The following is a 20,486-nucleotide window of genomic DNA, read 5'->3' as shown; positions in this document are numbered from 1 at the left end:
CACAGAGCAGAAGAATACTGAATGCCCAGCACGGCCCCCAAGGTCTGGGTTTCCCTAAATCACGGGGAATAAACGCTTGAAAAGAGTTTCAGTTTGAAACAGTTGGTGCAAACCTCCAAGAGATTCGATGTGGAAAGTAATAAACCTACACGCTTTAAATTGGCCCCCGTCACACCTTTTCAGGGCTAATTATACTTGGTGCTCACCTGGCTTTTGTCTGCAAATCTTTTTGACACAAATACCTTCCCCTGGGATTGTGAACTCCCCTGCAGGTGGGGCTGGGGTCCAGTGATGGAAATCCCCATGGCCGGAGGGGCTCTACTCCCCACTTCCTTGTTGGGGTGCGGCCTGAACAACCCACGGTGTTTGGGTTTACTTGGGGGTGACTGCACGCCACTGCGTCTTCCTTATACCTTTTGTGTTTTGAAGAGCAAAACTATCCCAGCGACGTAAATGGGCGACTTAACCGTCACAGGGAAGTTGTATTTCGACCGGCAAAGACATGCAGGGACCAGGGAGGGAGCTAGTTCTCCGTGGCAGGCAGTGATCCCGGGTCACCTTCCCGATCACACCAGCACAGGGGGAAGCGACCGCAGCAGGGCTGGAGCCAGGGTGTCCAGATGTTGCCCCATGTGTCCAGCTGCAGACGAACCGGGCTGAGCGTCCGGCGATGGGCTTCCACGGCCCTCGCGATTGTGTCCGTCACCTGATAGAACAAGGGCTCCGTGTCCGGCGTGAGGGCGTGGGCTTCAGCAGGGTCTCTGGACAGATCGAAGAGCAATGGTGGGTCGTGATGGGCTACGTGGTCCCCGGAGCACGGGCAGACCCCTCTCCCGTAGCAGGCGCCGGCTCCCTCTGGGTGGAACACTGGGGTCCTGTAGTGCACTTTCCATAGTCTTCCTTCTGGGGGAAGGACAAGAATCTCAGGGCACTGACGTGGAGAAACGGAACGCACAGCTGGAGAGAAGACCAAGTGCCCATGAAGCGATCACGGATGCGGTCCATCCACACCATGATGGGATTCAGCCGTAAAAATAAATGAAGCTCTGAGACCCGCTACCACGTGAATCAACCTCAGGAACGGGTTGCTGGGTAAGACAAGCCAGGCACACAAGGCCACGGAGTGTGTGATCCCATCTGTATGGGATGTCCACAGCCGGCCAATGCATAGACCCAGAAAGTACACGAGTGGATGCGAGACTGGGGAGGAGAATGGAGATGAGCCCTAATGGGGACAGGGTCTCTTTGGGGGAATGCAATGTTCTGGAACTAGATACGGGGGGTGTTTGCACAACATGGTGAATACGCCAAATGCCCCTAAGCTGGACATTTTAGAAGAGTGAATTTTACAGTGTGTGAACGTTATGCCCTGAATTTGTGTCCCTCCAAAATTCATGTATTGCAGCCCTGACCCCCAACAGGATGGCATTGGGAGGTGGAGGGTCTGGAAGACTCACAGGTCACAAGGATGGAGCCCTCAAGAGTGCAGTGAGTGCCCTTACAAGAGTCCAGACAGAGCTTGCTTCCCTTGTGTCTCTCCACCACGTGACGACACAGTAAGAAGTAGCAGTCTACCGCCCAGCAGAAGCCCATCTAGGATGTCCAGCCCCCAGAACTGGGAGAAGTAAGTTTATTGTTTGTACGTCCCCAGTCCCTGGCATTCTGATAAGACTGAATTACAACTGGGTGAAGCTGTTTGCAAAGGGGTGAATTCCTCGTGTCTTAGGAAGTTCCAGGCAGGATGCTCAGAGGCTTAAAATGGCAACAGCTGTTCTCCTGAAGCTTGCTCCAAGGCTCCTGGCAGCTAGCTGGGAAGGCAGCCACAGGAAAACATCAATAGGAAAAGGAAGGGAGGGAGGGAAGAAGGGAGAAAGGACGGAGGAAGGGAGGAGCAAGCTACAGCAAACCACCTCCAGCCTCTGGGAGGGCACCAGACCGAGCTCTGCCTTAGGAAGGAACTTTGAAAGAATGGAAGGAAGAAACATGGAGGTCCCTGCACCAGGGACCTGGAGTTGGGTCATGCCAACTGCACAACTTGCCCTCCCTGGCTTCCTGCTCTTTGGGAGGGAGGTCCCCACACCCATCCTTTGTATCTGCCCCCCAAAGCCATGTGTGTAACCGGAGGGTAGACAGCAGGATTCTGATGGGCCTGCCTCCTCCAGGAGCAGCTCCAGAGGCAAAAAGACCACGAAGCAGGAACAGATACGGGTCAGGATCAGGGCTGCTCCTGGTATCTGGGAAGCAAGGCCTTGTGCACCTAGCACATATGTGCAAAGAAAGGCATGCCTCCCTCCTTCCTATACCCGCCTGAGTCCTGGTTCCTGGGGCTGGCACCACTGTGCTTTGGCGTGTATAGACATGCAGCCTGTGAATAAAATCTCTGGCTTCTGTCCACCTCTGAGCACTTGTGGTGACCTAGCAGCTCCCCGCATGCTCACCTGTGACCTGGGGATAGCCATCGTCATCTGCCATTGTTCCAGGGTGAAATGGAATACTGTCCATCACCTGCTCATTAAAGGTCACTCATTGCTGTCATAATTCAGCAAATGAGTTGAGCACAAAGAGAAGACAAAGTCTCAGTGAAGGGAAACAGGCCAGACAGTGGTAAACACACAGAAATAAGAGAACTGTGAAGTGTGGAAGGTGATGGTGGAGGTGTGAGTGTGTGGGGGAGCAGGGGTGCACTGTGGGGGGATTCGTTTGGGTCAAGAAAGCCTTGCTGAGAAGGTAATATTGCATTTGAACATCAAGAATGAGCCAGTTGCATGGAGACCCAGTCCCCCATGAGTGTTCTCAGAGATGGGGAGAGGACAGGTCATAGTACAAGGAGGAATTTGGAGGAATGTGTTCTGATGTATGTGCAGTGGGTGGTGTTGGGATGGTTTTCAGCTGGGGGCTAAGTGGATTATGTGTGTAGCATAAACAGTGGATCCGTGAACACAAGTTAGAGTGCCACTGCAGAGGCTTGGGCAGTGGGAATACACTCCCCACCTACTCCCCTTGAAAAATATAAGTATTTGCCCAATGACTGAGAGATGAGGGATTATGGGGGTAGCCACAATGTAAAAGAACAGATTTGAACACTAGACCCAGTTATTTGTGCTGCCAGGCATGCACGTTTGTAGATTAGGCTGTAAAATGAAATGACAGTTTTTTTGTTTTGTTTTGTTTTTAAATTTTATTTATTTATTTGACAGAGAGAGAGACAGGCAGCGAGAGAGGGAACACAAGCAGGGGGAGTGGGAGAGGAAGAAGCAGGCTCATAGCGGAGGAGCCTGATGTGGGACTCGATCCCAGAATGCCGGGATCACGCCCTGAGCCGAAGGCAGATGCTTAACCACTGCGTCACCCAGGCGCCCCTGAAATGACAGTTTTTAGAAAACCCTCCAAAGGGGAAGGAAATGTGTGATATGTAATTTTAAAAAAATGTAGCAATAAAAACCATACCAGATTACAATAATATTAAAAAGAATGGATGAAAAGGGGGGACATTTAAAGACAAAAACATCTATGGTAACTTCCTATAATAAGGGAGATCCCAAGAGGTATTCCTTCACTCTTGATTCAGACAGCTAGAGACTTCTGGAGAATGATTTTGAGGAATAGGAAGATAAGAGTTAAATCACAAGAAGAATACGGGCCTTCCCAAACACTGAAGGAAAAAAAAAAAAAGAATCACAAAACCTATGCAATCACAAAGTCACAAATCCAATCAATCTGTAGGGCAAATCCAAAAGAGAGGAGAAAATGTCAGGAAATGGCAGAATAATAGGGAAATAAAAATGCAGAAAAGTCACTCAAATAGGTGAAACTGTGTCATCAGAAGACAAAGGTAGCAGCAGAAATCAGTTGTGTATAAAATTTAACAACAGTTCTTGAGTAAATGCAAGAACTGGATTTTTAAAAGAAAAATAATCCCTAAAAACAAAATACATCTGAGAATGCCAGTTAGGCCAAGATGGACAATAGATACATAAAAACATGGAGGCAATTAAAATACAATGAAATTACTTGGGACAGGAACAATATGCTTGATGAAATGCATACTTTTTAAACAAGAAGAGTAACTGGAAGGACATAACATGTTTCAGGTGGGAAAATCTGATATTGTAAAGATAAGCAATCTTTTCCCTGAGTTAATTTACCCATGGGATGCAAAGCCAATTCAGATTGCCCTCGGATTAAAAAAAAAATCTTGCAAATGATTTTACAGTTCTTTTAAAAGCCCAGGAAATTCTGAAATGCAAAAACTATTCAGTGTGAACATTGCAGCTTATCTCACAAAGTTATGATTATTACAAGGATGAAATCATGTCATTGAGTTAAGGCGGTTGAGACAGGGTCGGGGGGGAACCAGTGTGCAGACTTCCAAGGTGAGAGGCAGACCAGAACACTCACGGACAGGAAAGCCATATGAAAATCCCCTAAGCAATGGTAATATGGTGATAAGGACACTGACGGCTTGTATCAGGAAGGATGCTGCTGGTGTCAGGGGAAGACAATGCCAAGAAAGAGAGAAAAGGGCTAGTGTGAAGCAGAGCCGTGGGAGTAGAAGCCGAGATATGACTCGGTCACCCAGATTACTCACCGTCCCGTTGGTGCCAGCGGACCGCGTGCAGTAAATTCTCACAGTAATGCAGCAGGAACTCATGGTCTGAGTGCTGCACTGTCCCCAGCAGCAAGGGCAGCAGGTCCCGGCCATCAATCACCCTGCAGACAGGATCACAGGGGCTCAGAGATGCTGCAGGTGTGCACGGAAGGCATGCTCGTGCCTTAGCAAGCTTAGGGAAGCACTGGAACGGTCACCTCCGTTATTCGTCAACAAACATTGCCTTTGGCTTAAAGATCACCAAGGATCCAACATGCTCAGCTTAAGTAATTACCTGCCCAACGTTATTACGAACGCAAGCCTAAGCAGATGATTCAGGGAAATGCCTTTTTGGTTTTATAGTGTATTGGGCTCTAAGCCATTCTAGCACCCAGTGTGCTCTCCATCAATACTGGGTATCATTTCCCTGTCTGCAGAGCGCCCTGCCTCGGCAGACCCTCCTCCATCCCAGCCTGCCTTGTCCTCCTCCCCCTTCCCTTCCTTGTCTTCTTCAGCTTCCAATATCTAGCTCCATTCCCACTCAGGATGGAGGTTTCTTGGGATTCCACTTCCATTTTCTCCGCCCTTCTTAGGAGAAAGCCTAAATCCACCACTTGTGATTTGCAGGGATGGCCCTGAGCATTTTATGCCCCAGGGACATGGTCCATTCGCAGGATCTTGTGTGTCAAATGTAAATCATCAGTACCGAGGGTAGATTTTGACAGATACTATCAACTTAGAAAAGCCATAAAAAGGGGATCTTTTTCTCTAATTTGACGGATGTTCTTTATCAAGGTAAAGAATTCAGAACCCCAAGGACATCTTACTTAGAGTTACTAGTTACCATGAAAAATGAAATAAAAGAATCTATTAGTCTATATGTCTACATATGTGTGTGTATATAAATATATAATTACACCTCCAAATATATATAGTCATATACACATAGACACACATACAGCTTTAGGTGTCGTGTGTATATCCATCCAACACTATATGGCTATATTTATTTTAATTTCCAGTGCTCCAAGACATTTGCAATATACATGTCAGACAAATTTTTATTTTTAAAGCAAATAATACATTATAAATTAATTTAAAAATTAGCTAATTTAAAAATTAGCACCCAATTAGGGAAAAATAATCAACCAGAGATATGATATTCAGTGCAAGAAAAGAAAAAACAGGAGATGTTCAGGTATGAAATATTCAACCTGTCTAAGGATAAAACAGTGAAAATTATAGTATACGCATATGTCTATTTGTATAGACACATATGAGTAATTTATATATGTGTGTATATATATTACATGTACAGAATTTATTTTAATTCTGTTGTTTTACCATAGACATCTCACATATGGCTGGTAGTGATCCCTAAGGAATAATTGGACAAAATACATCAAGAGATTTACCCATTAACGGTCATACCCTGACTCAGGAATTCACCTTCTAAGGAATTCTTACTAAGGAGGTAATTATGATAGGCTATGACATGACAAGAGAGTATTTTTTTTAAAGCAAGGCTAATGCCCACATATAAGGGGATGGTTGAAAGAAAATAACATGAAGGCATTAAATTTTTTTGTCTATGCACAAAAATTCCTAAATATATATATATTTGCATAAATATATATAACACATGGAAAATATATGTAAATGATTTTTCTGAACTACATATGTAGACAGATCTAGATAGATAGAGATATAGAGCTAAACAAATGATATGTATCATACAATTGTAATTGTAGGAGAATCACACATTTATTATTCTATGATTGCATAATAATTATGATTATACGAATTATCAGATTCTGAAAAAATTTTATTTTCTATTTCCCCCAAATTTTCCTATAATTTTTAAGACAGAGGAAAATTGGAATCTATGCGAAAGCTCTACCACGAAGAGGAATTTCCTGTGATGAGTTGTTAGATATTTCAATGACCACCCAAATGAAATGACTCCGCTTAAGAATCAGGAGAAGGAAAATGGACCTTCTATGTATGAAATGAAGCAGACCGCTGATCCCAGTAGCTAATAGCAGGGAGCCTAGAGTGTTTTCCCAGAGACGCGTTTCATGGATGGGTTACGCAATTCCCAAAGTGACAATGACATTTCACATACGTGTTTGTATGCAAAATTGAGTTGTTTGGGTTTCCTTGGGCTGTTCTGTACCTGTCCTGGGGCACCTCACCGCCCCCCAGCTGGACCACGGTGGGGAAAACATCCATCAGGCTGGTGGGCTCGTGGATCACTCGGCCGGCCGGCAGCACCCCAGGCCACCGGAAGATCCCTGGGACGCGGATCCCACCTTCCCAGCCCCCCATCCCTTTGCCACCTGTATGTAAACATGAACAGAAAAGAATGTGATTGTGCCATGTTTTTTTTTGGCAGCGTGGTTTACAATCTTTGGGGTACACCCCATAATGATGCCTCTGTAGTTGATTGAATTTCGGTTTGAGTATGATGTGGCCACCACGGTTCCCACTCTCCTCGGATGCATTGCCTAACTCCTGAGTCCATCGCTTGATGAATGCATCATCAAAATGTGGTCCATCCATACAATGGAAGATTATTCAGCCATGGAAAGGAAGGAAGCACTAACTCCTGCCACACGGAAAACATCATGCTCAGTGAGGCAAGCCACTTGCCAGGGACCACATACTGCATGATTCCATTGACACGAAATGGTTACAACAGGGAAATATACAGAGGCTGAAATAAGTTGGTAGTTGCCAGGGGCTGGGCACGGGGAGGGGGCGGGAACCAGGGAATGATTGCGAACGGGGACTGAGTTTCTTTTTTGAGGAGATGACCATGTTCTGCAAGTAAGTGGTGGTGACGGTTGCACAATTCGGTGACTATGCCAAAAACCACTGCATTGGGCAAAAGAAAAAAATCAAGTGGGAGTGTGACAATTATAATTTCTACCCTGAATAGAAGCGGTAGTCCCTGGTGACTCTCTTGAGGTGGATGGTCCCATTCCACGGGAAGGGTTGGGAACTGTACGGCGGGGATAAAGACCATACACAAGGATCTGGTCATCTCTCTACCTTTGTAGATTCCATTCCAGCCTCCATATTGGTGGTTTCTCAGTTGAGCCTCTAAAGATCCCCCATGATCCGATGTAAAATAAACGAGGGTGCTGTTGGTCAAACCTTCCATATCCAAAGTATCAAGGATCTGCCCTGCAAAGAACACGTGGATTTGAGAGGATCGAAATGGAAAATTATCTCAAACCAAAGCTCAGCATCTTGGACCTCTCCGTGAGAATGAGCCTTTAGTGTTTGTAACGGCAGAAACTAGCAGTAAAATCGTGCTATCCCGAGTATCACTGACCCAAGGTTCATATACGCCCCACTCTGTTTCCAAAAAGTTTTAGGCAAGCTACAGGGTAAAGAGTACATAGGACAAAATAGCAAACACCTTAAAAGGAGGCAAAAGAAGAGTATAGAGTCAACCATACTTCAATTAAACAAAGGGAAAGAGGAAAAAAAGAAAGGAAAGAGGTCAAGAGCGTCTAGGAAAAAGGCTGACAATGGCATTGGTGATGTACGTCCATCAATGAAGGATCCTTTACAACCGTGGTTCCAAGTTTTATCTTATAGTTACGTCAAAGGGAAATCTTATGGTTGATGCAATTCACCATGACTATGAGATTTTTTTTTTTTTAATTGGACGGGAAGAATCAAATTATTTTGTTTCTAACAGGAGACAAAGCTTTCAATCTACTTTCGTGAGGACCCAGTGTTGTGAAAGTTGACTATGTTCTCAAACAGATCCTGGTATTGGATAGCTTTTACTTCTACCTTACGTGTGTCTTTATATTTAAACGGTATGTCTTTTGGGTGGGGTCTTGCTTTTTTCTACAGTCTGCATTTCTGGCATTTTCACTGGTTTGGTTGAGCACAGTGCAGACAATTGTCCATTCGCTTAGCTTGAAATGAACGATGTCGCTATTTTTTCTCTTTCTTCGCTCCATCCATCATTCAGCCATTTCTTTGTCTTCAGTTGCTTTGTTTGGGACACAGATTTAAAATTTGTGGGTCTATGAAATCCCCCTCCTTTAATTAATAGATTTTATTTTACTTTTTTAGAACAGCTTTAGGTTTATAAAGCTGAGTCGTACTGTCAACAATGAGCCAATACTGATAAACTGTTACCAACTAAAGTCTGTAGTTTCTATGGTGGTTCACTCTTGCTGTTGTACATTCTGAGGGTTTTGACAAATGCATAACCATGTATCCAGCATTATCGTATCAGAAAATAGTTTCTCTGTCCTAAAAATCACCTATCTTCCACCTACCTACGCCAGGACAATGATTTTCATTAAAAAAATTACCATACCGTGGCTTGATTGAGTTTGAAACTGGAACACAGAGGCACTGAAGCCATAGAGAAGATTCGTGAACTATGTCTTAAGAGTTCCTTATCTTGATGGACTTAGGGAATTCTTAACTCTGTACTGTAAATTTCAGACCTTATCATTCAACATGTATTTGGTTACATATATCTGCCCATGTATTCATTTAAAAGATTTTCCCTCAAGTTGTGGCATGGTGAATTCTGTTTCAAACACTCAAGATTTGACATCACATCAAATAGCCTGTATTTTCCAGTGATTCTTTATCTTTTCCACACAAGTACTACAGAGGCATGGATGAGTGAGTCTGTCCTGAAGCCCCACTGGGGACGTGATGTGACATCTATCTTTGCCTACATGTCTCCTAACCTCCAGTATTTTCCATAAGAATTCACTCAACTGATGCATTTTCCTCCAAGGTGACATTTTCAATGGATTTTTAAAAATATGTTTTGCCTAAAATCTCTGAGTCCCATTATGCTGCAGCCCCTAGCCCTCTCTGTCCACCACCATGTCACCCTAAGGGCACCCAAGTCCTTGCTTGAGACTCAGGGGAGCGGCCGTGTCCATATCCATGTACCCACTGAAGCAATGTGCACTCTGTCATGCCAGGCATCATTCCAAACCCAGGGCATGCACGGAGAGAACAGAGCAAGACAGTCCCACCCATGGGGATTTTAATCTATGTTCTCCTGGGGAAAAACCAAAAACCAACCCACCTAAGACAGTGTGGTGAGCAGAAAGAAAGCAAACCCAGTGAGGAAAAGGCTATACTCGCTTACACCCTTCGTGTTCAATGAGATGGCACTATTCACACTTCCTCTTCCCGCTTCAAGCTGGGTTAATCTCATCTCATTCTGTATGTCCTTTCCTCCCGCTGTTTTAGAAGGGGCACCTGTCCTGTTTTCACCAGGAAAAGGCACTTACCCAACATCCAGTCCATCTCTTCCGTGTTATCCCCGTACAGCCCGTGCACGCTCTTCCCGCGGAACGTCTCCGTAGTGATAAGAGGGGTGTGCACGTGTAGAAAGGAGACAAAGAGGAGGAAAGGTCTGTGCTTGTTTCTGAAAATAAGGAACAGTGACTGGGGTTAGTTTTATGTAAAGTGCAGATTGAGGTCCTAGAGACGCAAAATACGGATCTAGATTGGGCTGTCCTTAAACAAGTGTATCTGCTACTCTTGAATGTGATGACTTCACCCTTCCAAAGTCTGTTGAAAAATTCACACTGATATTATACATATTTTTTCCTGAATTTTATGAATGTATAACTCTACATACTTCTGGCTAGTGCAGCTAAGACAGAGCAGGCAAATGTCTGATCTGACATTAATTTCAATTAGTTCAGTCTATGTTCCCACCTCGAACCTTAGGGTGTAGAATAAAGCGATATTGCATATTTGGTTTTCTTTTTCATTGCTCTCAAGCAACCAAGTTCAGGATATGACACGGTTATTTTAAAACACACTTTGAAAATCATGAGTATTAGGTTATTAATTTCAATTTCATTGTGCCCCATCTAGGTGGTGCCGCATCTGTCCCTCTCTCCAGCTGATCCCTATGGTCCACTCTGTGTCCTTCAAGTACAGAAACATCTTTCGACTTACTTAGGACACATTAGGCTCACCCACTGTAATTTGTGAGCTCTGGTTGACCCTTGAACAACACAGGTTTGAACTGTGTTCAAACTTACATGTGCATTTTTTTAAAAATATGCAGTACAGTGCTATAAATGTATTTTCCTTATGATTTCCTTAATAATGTTTTCTCTTCTCTAGCTCGTTTTACTGTAAGAATTCAGTATTTAACATACAAACATGTGAGTTTCAACAGACATGGTGTCAGTGGCCCCCAAGACCCCCATGTTGCTCAAGGGTCAACTGTAATTATCAGCATCATTTCTTTCTTTCTTTTTTTTTTTAAATTTTTTTTATTTATTTATTCGACAGGATAGAGACAGCCAGCGAGAGAGGGAACACAAGCAGGGGGAGCGGGAGAGGAAGAAGCAGGCTCATAGCGGAGGAGCCTGATGTGGGGCTCCATCCCATAACGCCAGGATCACGCCTTGAGCCGAAGGCAGACGCTTAAACGCTGAGCCACCCAGGCGCCCCTATCAGCATCATTTCTGACCCATGTTAGGCAATTCCATGAAAAGAATGTTCTGGAGCGTGATCACAACCTCATCACCACCGGTGGAATCGGGGTTCAATGGTGTCTCCCGCTTGAAGGAACACTTGGGGAACATGGAACTGCCCTGTGTGATGTAGCTTTATATCGTGCCTGTCTTGGCTCTGACACAGTTATGTCCCTTTGTTATTCAAATTTACATTTAGGATAGAGTTAGCAACAGGACAACTTAGTTCTGAGGATAGAGCTTTAAAAATATTTAGAATTTATTGTAAATCTCCAGCTAATTCAGTTTGTTTTGTTAGTTAAATATGGCCCGTGGTGGTTATGGGGTGCTTACATAATGGGACTAGCTCCAAGTAGGAGGGAACAGCAGCGAATTTCAACTGACCTGTCACCTGTTTCAATGGGCACAATCAAGTTGGGTTCAACTGAACATCATCTCTGACACATTTTGCCAAATATATCTTTCTGGCCCGGAATGATTTCACCATTCCTATCTCCATTACAGAAAGAAAGTGGAAAGACTTTTCGAAATGCATTTTCAATGTGGTTTTGATTTGAATTTCCCTGATGGCTAATGATTTTGAACATTTTTTCATGTGTCTGTTAGCCATTTGTATGTCTTCATTGGAAAAGTGTCTGTTCATATCTTCTGCCCATTTTTTGATTTGATTATTTGTCTCTCGTGTATTGAGTTTGAGAAGTTCTTTGTAGATCTTGGATACTAGTCTTTGTAGTGTCATTTGCAAATATTTTCTCCCATTCCGTGGGCTGCCTCTTAGTTTTTTTGACTGTTTCCTTGGCTGTGGATTAAAAAGATGCGGTCCATATATACAATGGAATATTACTCAGCCATCAGAAAGAACGATTATACAACATTTGCAGCAACATGGACAGGACTGGAGGAGATTACGCTAAGTGAAATAAGTCAAGCAGAGAAAGACAATTATCATATGGCTTCACTCATTTATGGAACATAAGAAATAACAGGGAGATTGGTAGGAGACGGAAGGGAAGAATGAAAGGGGGGGTAAATAGAAGGGGGAATGAACCATGAGAGACTGTGGACTCTGGGAAACAAACTGAGTTTTCAGAGGGGAGGAGATGGGGGAATGGGATAGGCTGGTGATGGCTATTAAGGAGGGTACATATTGCATGGTGCACTGGGTGTTATACGCAACTAATGAATCATGGAACATTACATCAAAAACTAAGGATATACTGTATGGTGATTACCATAACATAATAAAAAATTATTATAAAAAAAAAGAAATGCATTTTCATCATGGACCAGAGCTCTAGGATGAAGCTAACTCTTTGACACTCACCTTTGGACAAAGGACGAGACCTCTTTGAGAATAAGAGAGGTCGTCCTTTGAAAGTGCATGGGCTGCTCAGTGATGGTGTGGTTCCTCATCAGAAAGCAGTCTGCATGAACAATCAGGACCCCCACGAAGTAGGAGGTCATGAAGAACAAGAAGGCTGCAGTGGTTAACCAGATGACCGGAGTCCACGAGCCCGATGTCAGGCGGGTGAGTTTCCCAGCGGTGAGTGTCAGGGCAGCGAAGGCCATGATTTGGAAGCAGACGTTGAGTTTGTGTTCCATGCCTGCACGCTTCTCTGACAGTTCCCAGTGGACGCAGTCTCCCATCATGGAAAATGGCATTCCGTAGAAATGGTCAAATCCGTGGTTGAGTGGGTGGTGGCAGTGATCATTGGAAGAGTTGCAGTTGAGACCCAGATGCCATTTCCCTGAAAGGCATAAAGGACGCCCGTGATCACGGGTTAGTAAAGTACTGTGTGCTTGCCCCATCCCAGCTGCTCTGCTGCGTGCAGGAGCAGGGCAGGGAGGTGGAGGGGCATAGCTAGTGTTCACTGCTATTTCAGCCGCAACCTGGCTTCACTGTTACAGGGGAGTGAGGACCTGTGCGGCAGCATTTCGTGGTATGTTGTTTCCTGAGCTGCTGAAACAAAGTACCGTAAACATGGTTGCTTAAAACAGTAAGAATTTAAGCTCCCACAGTTCTAAGGCCAGAAGTCCAGAATCAAGGTGTGACAGGGCCATGCTCCCTTCTGTCGGCTCCTGGGGAGGATCTTCCTGCCTCTTCTAGCTTCTGGGGGCTCCAAGCGTTCCTTGACTTGTGGTCATATCCCTCCCATCCCTCCATGGCCACACTGCCTTCTCCCCTTCTGTGTCATATATCCCTCTTCGTCTCTCTTAAAAGGACTCTTGTCCTTGCATATAAAGCCCACCTGGGTAATTCAGGATCATCTCCTCAAGATCCTTAATTTAATCACATCTGCATAGACCCTTTTCCCACATAAGGTACTATTTTTTAGCCTCCAGCGTGTACGGCATGATATCTTTGGTGGCCATTATTCAGTCTACTGTAGCTGACTTTGCAAAGGTGGGGCAGAGCAATACAGAAGCCACAGAGTGCTTACATTGTTCTAGAAAACAACCTGCTGTACTCAGGGTGGGTGAAAGATTTCCCGACTTTGGAATTGTCCCTCTCTTTGTTAAACCACTGGCATGGGGGTCAGGGTCATGGTAGGCGATTGGTTCTACAGAGCCAGCTTTCAAGTTCAATCAATGGCACGTGCTTAACTTCTCTACTGTCACGCCTAGAGCGTTGATAGAGACCTGTGTGTCTTCCCACCACCCCAAATGGCGTCTCTCATCCAGAAAACATTATTTGATTTTCCAAGGGGAATAGTCCCATAAGAATAGACTTCTGTCTCAAAAAACTGATAATGAGCCTATTGGATTCGATATTCAGTGTGTCAGCTGGTCTTGCTCTTCATGATCAATACATGGCACTGTTAATAATCAGTGTAACACGATAACGGCAGGGTCAGCTTGGTCCCCTGTCGAGAAACTACCATCCTCAATTGTACTGCATTCTATACATGACATGGTTCGTTGACATCCAGAAAAATAAGCATGCTATTTATGGGAGCACAGAGGGAAGTATTAAGCCCTGCAGTCACATTTCTGTGCAGAATTAAGGAACAACATTATGGAAACGGTTGGTAATTTGTTGACATTGGAAAAAATTTTCCTTTTTTTTCTTTTAATCATGATGCATCAGCAAATACTATGAAATGTCAGGTGTTTCATTAAGCTGATATATCTTAGCATCTACTTTGCACTAGGCAGTCTGGGTTGTGAGGTCATTCCTGCATTCATTGGGTGTTCCATCTGGTGGAAAATCCCACTGCATCAAAACCATTTCATTTTCAAGCTTTTTGGTTGAACACACTCTCCGTATAAAGGAAATGTGCTTAATACTTAAAAAATATACATACCTATTAGCCCAGTGGCATAGCCTCTGTCTTTTAATATTTTTGCGAAAGTTGTCTCATTGGTTGGGAGCCCTCCAGATACTCCGGTCCACTGGAGAACACGATAACCATTGCTGGAAACCATACCTTTGGGGAACCATTTTCAAAGAAACGTTACCATCACACATCGACACTAATCATTATTATTAATTTTTCATTTAAAATAGGCAGTGAAAAATGAATTGAAAACTTAGTGAGAAGACGTATTGTTCCGTTATGTGAAGGTGATAAACACAAAGAGAATTAAGTGAAAAAGGAACAAGAACTAAAAATGGTTTTATAATTTCACCAAACTCTTGATATAATCTAGGGATTCTCAAATTGTCCGTACTTTGGAATCATTTGGGAAGATCCAAAGAATTCTGAAACCTGGTTGTCAATCCAGAGGTTGTGATTTTATTTTATTTTATCTTATTTTAAGATTTCATTTATTTGTTTGTTTTAGGGAGAGAGAGCAAGAGTGTGAGCAGGGGGAAAGGCAGATGGGGGAGGGAGTGGGGGGGAATCTCAAGCAGACCCCAGGGTGACTCTGGAGCCCAATGCAGGGCTCGATCTCACAACCCTGAGATCACGACCTGAGCTGAAGCCAAGAGTTGGATGCTTAGCCAACTGAGCCAATCAGGTGCCCCCCAGAGACTGTGATTTTAGTTGGTTGGGGGCAGAATTTGGGATTTGGAATGGTTGCAAGGTATGCCAGATGATTCGTATGTGCTAACAAACTAAGGAGCCATGGATATAATTCACACTGATCCTGACATACCCAAGGCATCTACTCAAGTGTTTAAAAATGTAGATTAAATATTTGTCCAAAGCTCTGCAGTATACGGCCAAGAACCGCTGACTTAGAAGATGCTCTGTGCCTCCTAGACCATTTTGATGAATGCAGGTCAGTCTTCCTACACAAGATCTACCTGGTTCCAAGAGTGAACATATCTCATCGATCATCGTTTGGGAACTTGGAGAATTCTTTCTGAGATTTTCCAAAACTTTGAGCATGCATCTGGTTCAGAAGAAGACCAGTGGAATATAAATTTACATTAGCCAGGATTCCTTCTTCCCTGGGGGCATGAGAAGGTGCCAGGAACCCATACACATGAGGGTCTGTGGGAGTCAGTTTGGTGTGTCACATGGCCAGGCCAGTCCCCAGTGATTCAAACACTAGTCCACTAGTTAAGGTGTTTCAGTGAACGTCTTGCAAGATATGGTTAACATCTATTATCAATTGGCTTTAGCTAAAGGAGATAACCCTTGCTACGGAGGTTCCTTATCTTTAGGGCCAAAGGGCAGAAGGACGCCGAAGATATCACACAGACTTTCAGACTTCTGGTCTGCTGCCTACTCAATCCCTTTGCCCGTGTCACCTCATTATCTACAGGGTTCTATGGCTCTTAGTGACTCTACTCTGATGGTAGCAATGTGGAGGGCTTAGATTATTCTCTCCCCACTATAGCAGTGGACCCACGCTTTAATACCTCTAATGCAGGTTGTGTGTTCTTCTCCAGAGCCACGGTTAGACACGAAGGAGGACAAACCTGATCGGAGAGGGTATCTGCCCGTTAGGAAAGCAGCCCTGCTTGGGGTGCACACTGACGCAGCTGCCAAGTGCTGGGTGAGCGTCACACCGTCCTCTGCAAGGCGGTCAATATTTGGAGTCCTACAGAGGGAAACACAAACAGTGTTATTCCTTCACAAACAAACACATAGGTTTCTACAAGCATACCTACGTATTTAATAGACATTTAGCCCATCAATGTCCACCATAGCCATACTAGGGAAAGAGCCCAGATGTCCACCAACAGATAAATGGATATGGTTCGTATATACAATGGAATACTACTCAGCCATCAGAAAAAATGAAATCTTGCCATTTGTAATGACATGGGTGGAACTAGAGGGTATTATGCTAAGTGAAATAAGTCAATCAGAGAAAGACAATTATCATATGATCTCACTCATGTGGAATTTAGGAAATAAAACAGAGATGAACATAGGGGAAGGAAGGGAAAAATAAAACAAGATGAAATCAGAGAGGGAGACAAACCATAAGAGACTCTTAAGTATAGGAAACAAACTGACAGTTGCTAGAGGGGAGAGGGATGGGAGATGGGGGGATGGGGTAACTGCGTGATGAACGTTAAGGAGGGCACATGATGTGAGGAGCACTGGGTATTACATAAGACTGATGAATCACTGAGTTCTACTTCTGAAACCAATAATACATTATATGTTAATTAACTGAATTTGAACTTTAAAAAAAGAAAGAAAATCGACCCATCATCATTTAACACATCAAGGTGTTCTTGGGAATGACCAAAAGGCAGTGGCAAGAACTTCAAATGTCATCCGTACCATTGAAGGAACATAAACTCGATTCAATATTGTCTAGGAAGTTTCTGTAGCATGCTACTGGTACGGAGATGGGCATCATGGGAAATCGAGGATCGAGAGCCTGGTGCATCTTCTCCCGTGGGACTCACAGTTATGATTGGAACGTTGGACCTCACGGCACCAACGTATTGTAGTCTGTACGTGAGGGTGGGATTCAGATGGAGGTTCATGGTGTTGCCCGAGCTGGGTCCCCAAGGGCAATTCGAATGTGATCAAGGCGATGGGGTGAGCTCATTCTAAGAGAGATGGGCCAGCAATGACAGATGAGCATGTCATATCTGGTGATGACGGGGACATGGGTCTGTCCATCAGAAGCAGAGCTTTTCAGCAGGGAGCACCGAAGTAATGCATGAGTGGGTGGACTTGGGCTGATGGGTGAAAATGGAGCATGAGTAAACTCAGGTTTTTGACTCTGATGCAACACCAAAGATTTTTTCAAACATTGTCCGTCATGGACTGTGCACATGGAAACCATGTCTAAAAGTGAAGTGACGAGTCACAGGTAGGATAATTTGAGCTGGGGTTAGTGCTGGGGTGGGAAGAAGGAAGGGTTAGGGGGCGTGAAAGGAAATGCAGAGTCCTGTTGGAGTTTGGATGGCACATATGAACAGTTAGATTCATTGTCGGTGGTTCTCATCGGATGCCAGGTGAGCGGCTCTCGGATCCTTGCCTGATGGTGTTGTTGCCATAGCAGCCAATGTCGCCAATGCCGAAATCGTCCGCCATCAGAAGAAGGATGTTTGGACGCGCTCCAGATAAATCCCCACAAGCCGAGGGCCTCACACCCAGAAGCACGCCGACCGTCACAGCCAGCCAGCTCCTGAAAGGCAAGGTGCCCGGGAACGCTTAACATTGCTTCCCGTGTCAATAACGTGACTTCTGTATATGGGACTTTTTCAGGCGTGTCAGCATTTTAGGGGACCTTGATATTAGCATCCCATTGCAGAAGAGTTTGAATACATTCTTAGGCACTTGATTCTTTTTTTTCTTAGTTGAAAATGACTCAGGCTCTTGATGGCTTTATTTCAATTGTAAACATTTTTTTTTTTGAAGCCCTGGGGTCTGTTGTTAGGTGATCATACCCATGATTAAGAAAAACCCTTATTTGGTTTCTTTTTATGAATGGATCAGGTCCCCAGAACAGTGACAGCTCCTTCCCCTTTACCCCTTCTCGATTTTTCCTTAAATAAGTAAACCGTGTTGGGTATTTGTGTTGCTTTGTAGGCAGTTAAGCCACTGACCAGAGCAAGACAGAGATGAAAACCCAGGGCAAGGGCTTACCAATGCCAGCTGGTGATTCTGAGTCTATTAAAAGTCTCCATATAGTCCAGCAGGAATGTGACTGACTTTTTTCACTCAAGGATACCTGATGGGAAGTGATGGAGGATCTATCCCAGAGCAGAGACACCTGGTGGTGGCATATCAGGAGAAAGAATTGCCATGGGGCTTGGTGGCTTTCCCACCATCATCACTACCATAACCGTGGCATCCGTGGAGCCCTTCATATATATATATATATATATATATATATATATATATATAGCACGAGCCACGAGCATACACAGCAGGACAAGAGTGTTGCAATCCCCGGTGCCATGGAATAAAGATGGGATCTGAAGTTTGCAATATGGGCTCCCTGGAAAACCAGACAACTGGGTTTGGGAAGAGTGAAATAGAATTCCTTCAGAGGCTCCTGGATGGGGAAGAGTGGATCACTGGTGGGAATCCTGAGTCCCATGATCACTCCCCCAGGTGCACCATCAGTGACTAGGGCAGCAAGACCACTCTGTAGATCCTGACAAAGGGACAAAAAGAAACGTAGAAGCAGGAACAGAAGATCAAAGATTGCATGGAATCTTGTCTTACCAAGAGTGCTCCCGAGGTAACATGTTCTTTCCTGCCTTTTATTTCCTGGAAGAAATAAAGAGGTCTATCATTACAAAGGCAGCAAGTATGCACTAATTCCGTGTATAAAATACTAAGTACGTAAGGAAAGGGAGACTTTGATTCTCTCTGATGCTATCAGTGAAACCTTAAAACAAGGACCGAAAACTCATAAAGAGAATGATCTTCCCCATTGAAAAGGCTTTTAAAATGCTGAACACTGGGGTGCCTGGGTGGCTCAGTCCTTAAGCTTAAGCGTCTGCCTTCAGCTCAGGGCGTGATCCAGGCGTTATGGGATCCAGCCCCGCATCAGGCTCCTCCGCTGGGAGCCTGCTTCTTCCTCTCCCACTCCCCCTGCTTGTGGTCCCGCTCTCACTGGCTGTCTCTCTAACAAATAAATAAAATCTTAAAAAAAAAAATGCTGAACACCATGTTAAGAAAGTAGAAGGTGTGTCTATCGAGGGCCAGACGCTACCTATTTGGGGCTTTTCTGCACAGGTGGTCCTTGTGGCTACTATTCCGCTTGGCAGCCTGTAACGTGGCAGCCGCCGTGGATGGTACACATAGATGACTGGGTGTTGCTGTCTTCCCCTGAAGTCTTATTTACAGATCAGGTGAGGTTTGCCCCCAAGAACCATAGATTCCTGATTTTTGATACAGAAGGTAGAAAGGAAAGAAAGTGCAACGTGAAGTGATACAATTATTGACTTGAAATGATCTACAATACATGTATTTTGTTTAAATTTTTACTTGCCGTAAATACAGATAACAAAATTTACCATCATAACCATTTGTAAGTGCAAAGCTCGGTGGCATTGACCATATGCACTCCACTGTGCAACCATCGCCACCATCCACCTCCGGATATTTCTCATCTGTCCCAACTGAAACTCTGTCCCCATTCATTAAATACGAACTCCCCATCCCACCCCCCAGCCCCTGGCTCAGACATTAAGGCAAAACCAACTTTGGATTTCTGTGGGTCAATGACCTTGACCTGGCTTGGCCCTTGCAGTGACCTGGAATCCCTACTCATGAGTTGTTTGAAGAGATCTTGGCTTCCATGGTGGGGGGACTTCTGAGTCTGGGAGCATCCAGCCATCCTATGAGCACCACCCTGCCCCATGTGAGCTGCTCCCTGGGAAGGGCCAACGGGCTCTAGGTCTTTCCAATGCAGCCCAACCTTTCTACATCCTTCATGTTCTGTGGACCTCAGTCCTTGGCCACAGGTGGTGCGGCATTCTTTGCAAGCTCCCTGGCCATCTCAGGTGATTTCTCACACCTTTGCACATGGCATTCATCTCAGTGGAAGGACAGGGCAATGAGCCTGTGGTCAACAAGATGGCTGTTACGTGCAGCTGGGACAGCGAAAAGCTTGTGCAGAAAAAGACCCCACGGGATAGGTTCCTTTGTGGGCCATATGTGGACACAGCATCCATAGCAGACACGTTTTCAAGTGCCATATAGGCTGATGGGTTCCACCCCCGGGCAAGGTCTAGCACCAAGCCACGGCTGCTAATTTGCTTTACTCCTTTCCAGGAAGGATTTTAGGGAGTGTGAGCCACCTAGCTCAGTCCACATTTTTGTTTTGCTTTTGGAGGGTAAGTGATGCCACGTCTTGTGCTATGTGCTTTTTCTATCATCCAAACTGTTTAGTTGACATCGGGGCTCACTCTTGGTGGTACTCATTCTATGGGTTTGGACAAACGTTGTAATGACATGGAACCTCCATTAGAGTATCCTACAGAGTGGTTTCACTGTCCTAAAAATCCTCTGTGCTGCCCCTGT

At 44.6% G+C, this 20,486-nt stretch overlaps 1 protein-coding gene across 1 annotated transcript; it reads right to left on the bottom strand.

The window, feature by feature from the left end:
• Positions 1-523: 523 nt before the first annotated feature.
• LOC130544288 (arylsulfatase L-like) lies at positions 524-18,703 on the bottom strand. The gene is made up of 10 exons (XM_057315360.1): positions 18,681-18,703; positions 17,485-17,634; positions 15,959-16,080; positions 14,391-14,513; positions 12,410-12,833; positions 9,880-10,016; positions 7,643-7,777; positions 6,765-6,927; positions 4,589-4,710; positions 524-903 (listed from the first exon to the last, which is right to left on the bottom strand). The coding sequence occupies exons 1-10, from the start codon at positions 18,701-18,703 to the stop codon at positions 524-526; spliced, it is 1,779 nt and encodes a 592-aa protein (XP_057171343.1).
• Positions 18,704-20,486: the final 1,783 nt, after the last annotated feature.

The sequence above is a fragment of the Ursus arctos genome, chromosome Y (genome assembly GCF_023065955.2).
Source record: "Ursus arctos isolate Adak ecotype North America chromosome Y, UrsArc2.0, whole genome shotgun sequence".
Taxonomy (NCBI): domain Eukaryota; kingdom Metazoa; phylum Chordata; class Mammalia; order Carnivora; family Ursidae; genus Ursus; species Ursus arctos.
This window is presented reverse-complemented; position numbering and strand designations above follow the sequence as displayed.

Excerpts from the sequence above, each read along its gene's own strand:
- LOC130544288 (XM_057315360.1), bottom strand. The coding sequence starts at position 18,703 with ATGTTACCTCGGGAGCACTCTTG. Across the intron at positions 10,017-12,409 it reads GTCTCGTCCTTTGTCCAAAG|AAACAAGCACAGACCTTTCC; the intron begins GTGAGTGTCAAA and ends CCTTATTTTCAG. Across the intron at positions 7,778-9,879 it reads AGAGATGGACTGGATGTTGG|GGCAGATCCTTGATACTTTG; the intron begins GTAAGTGCCTTT and ends TGTTCTTTGCAG.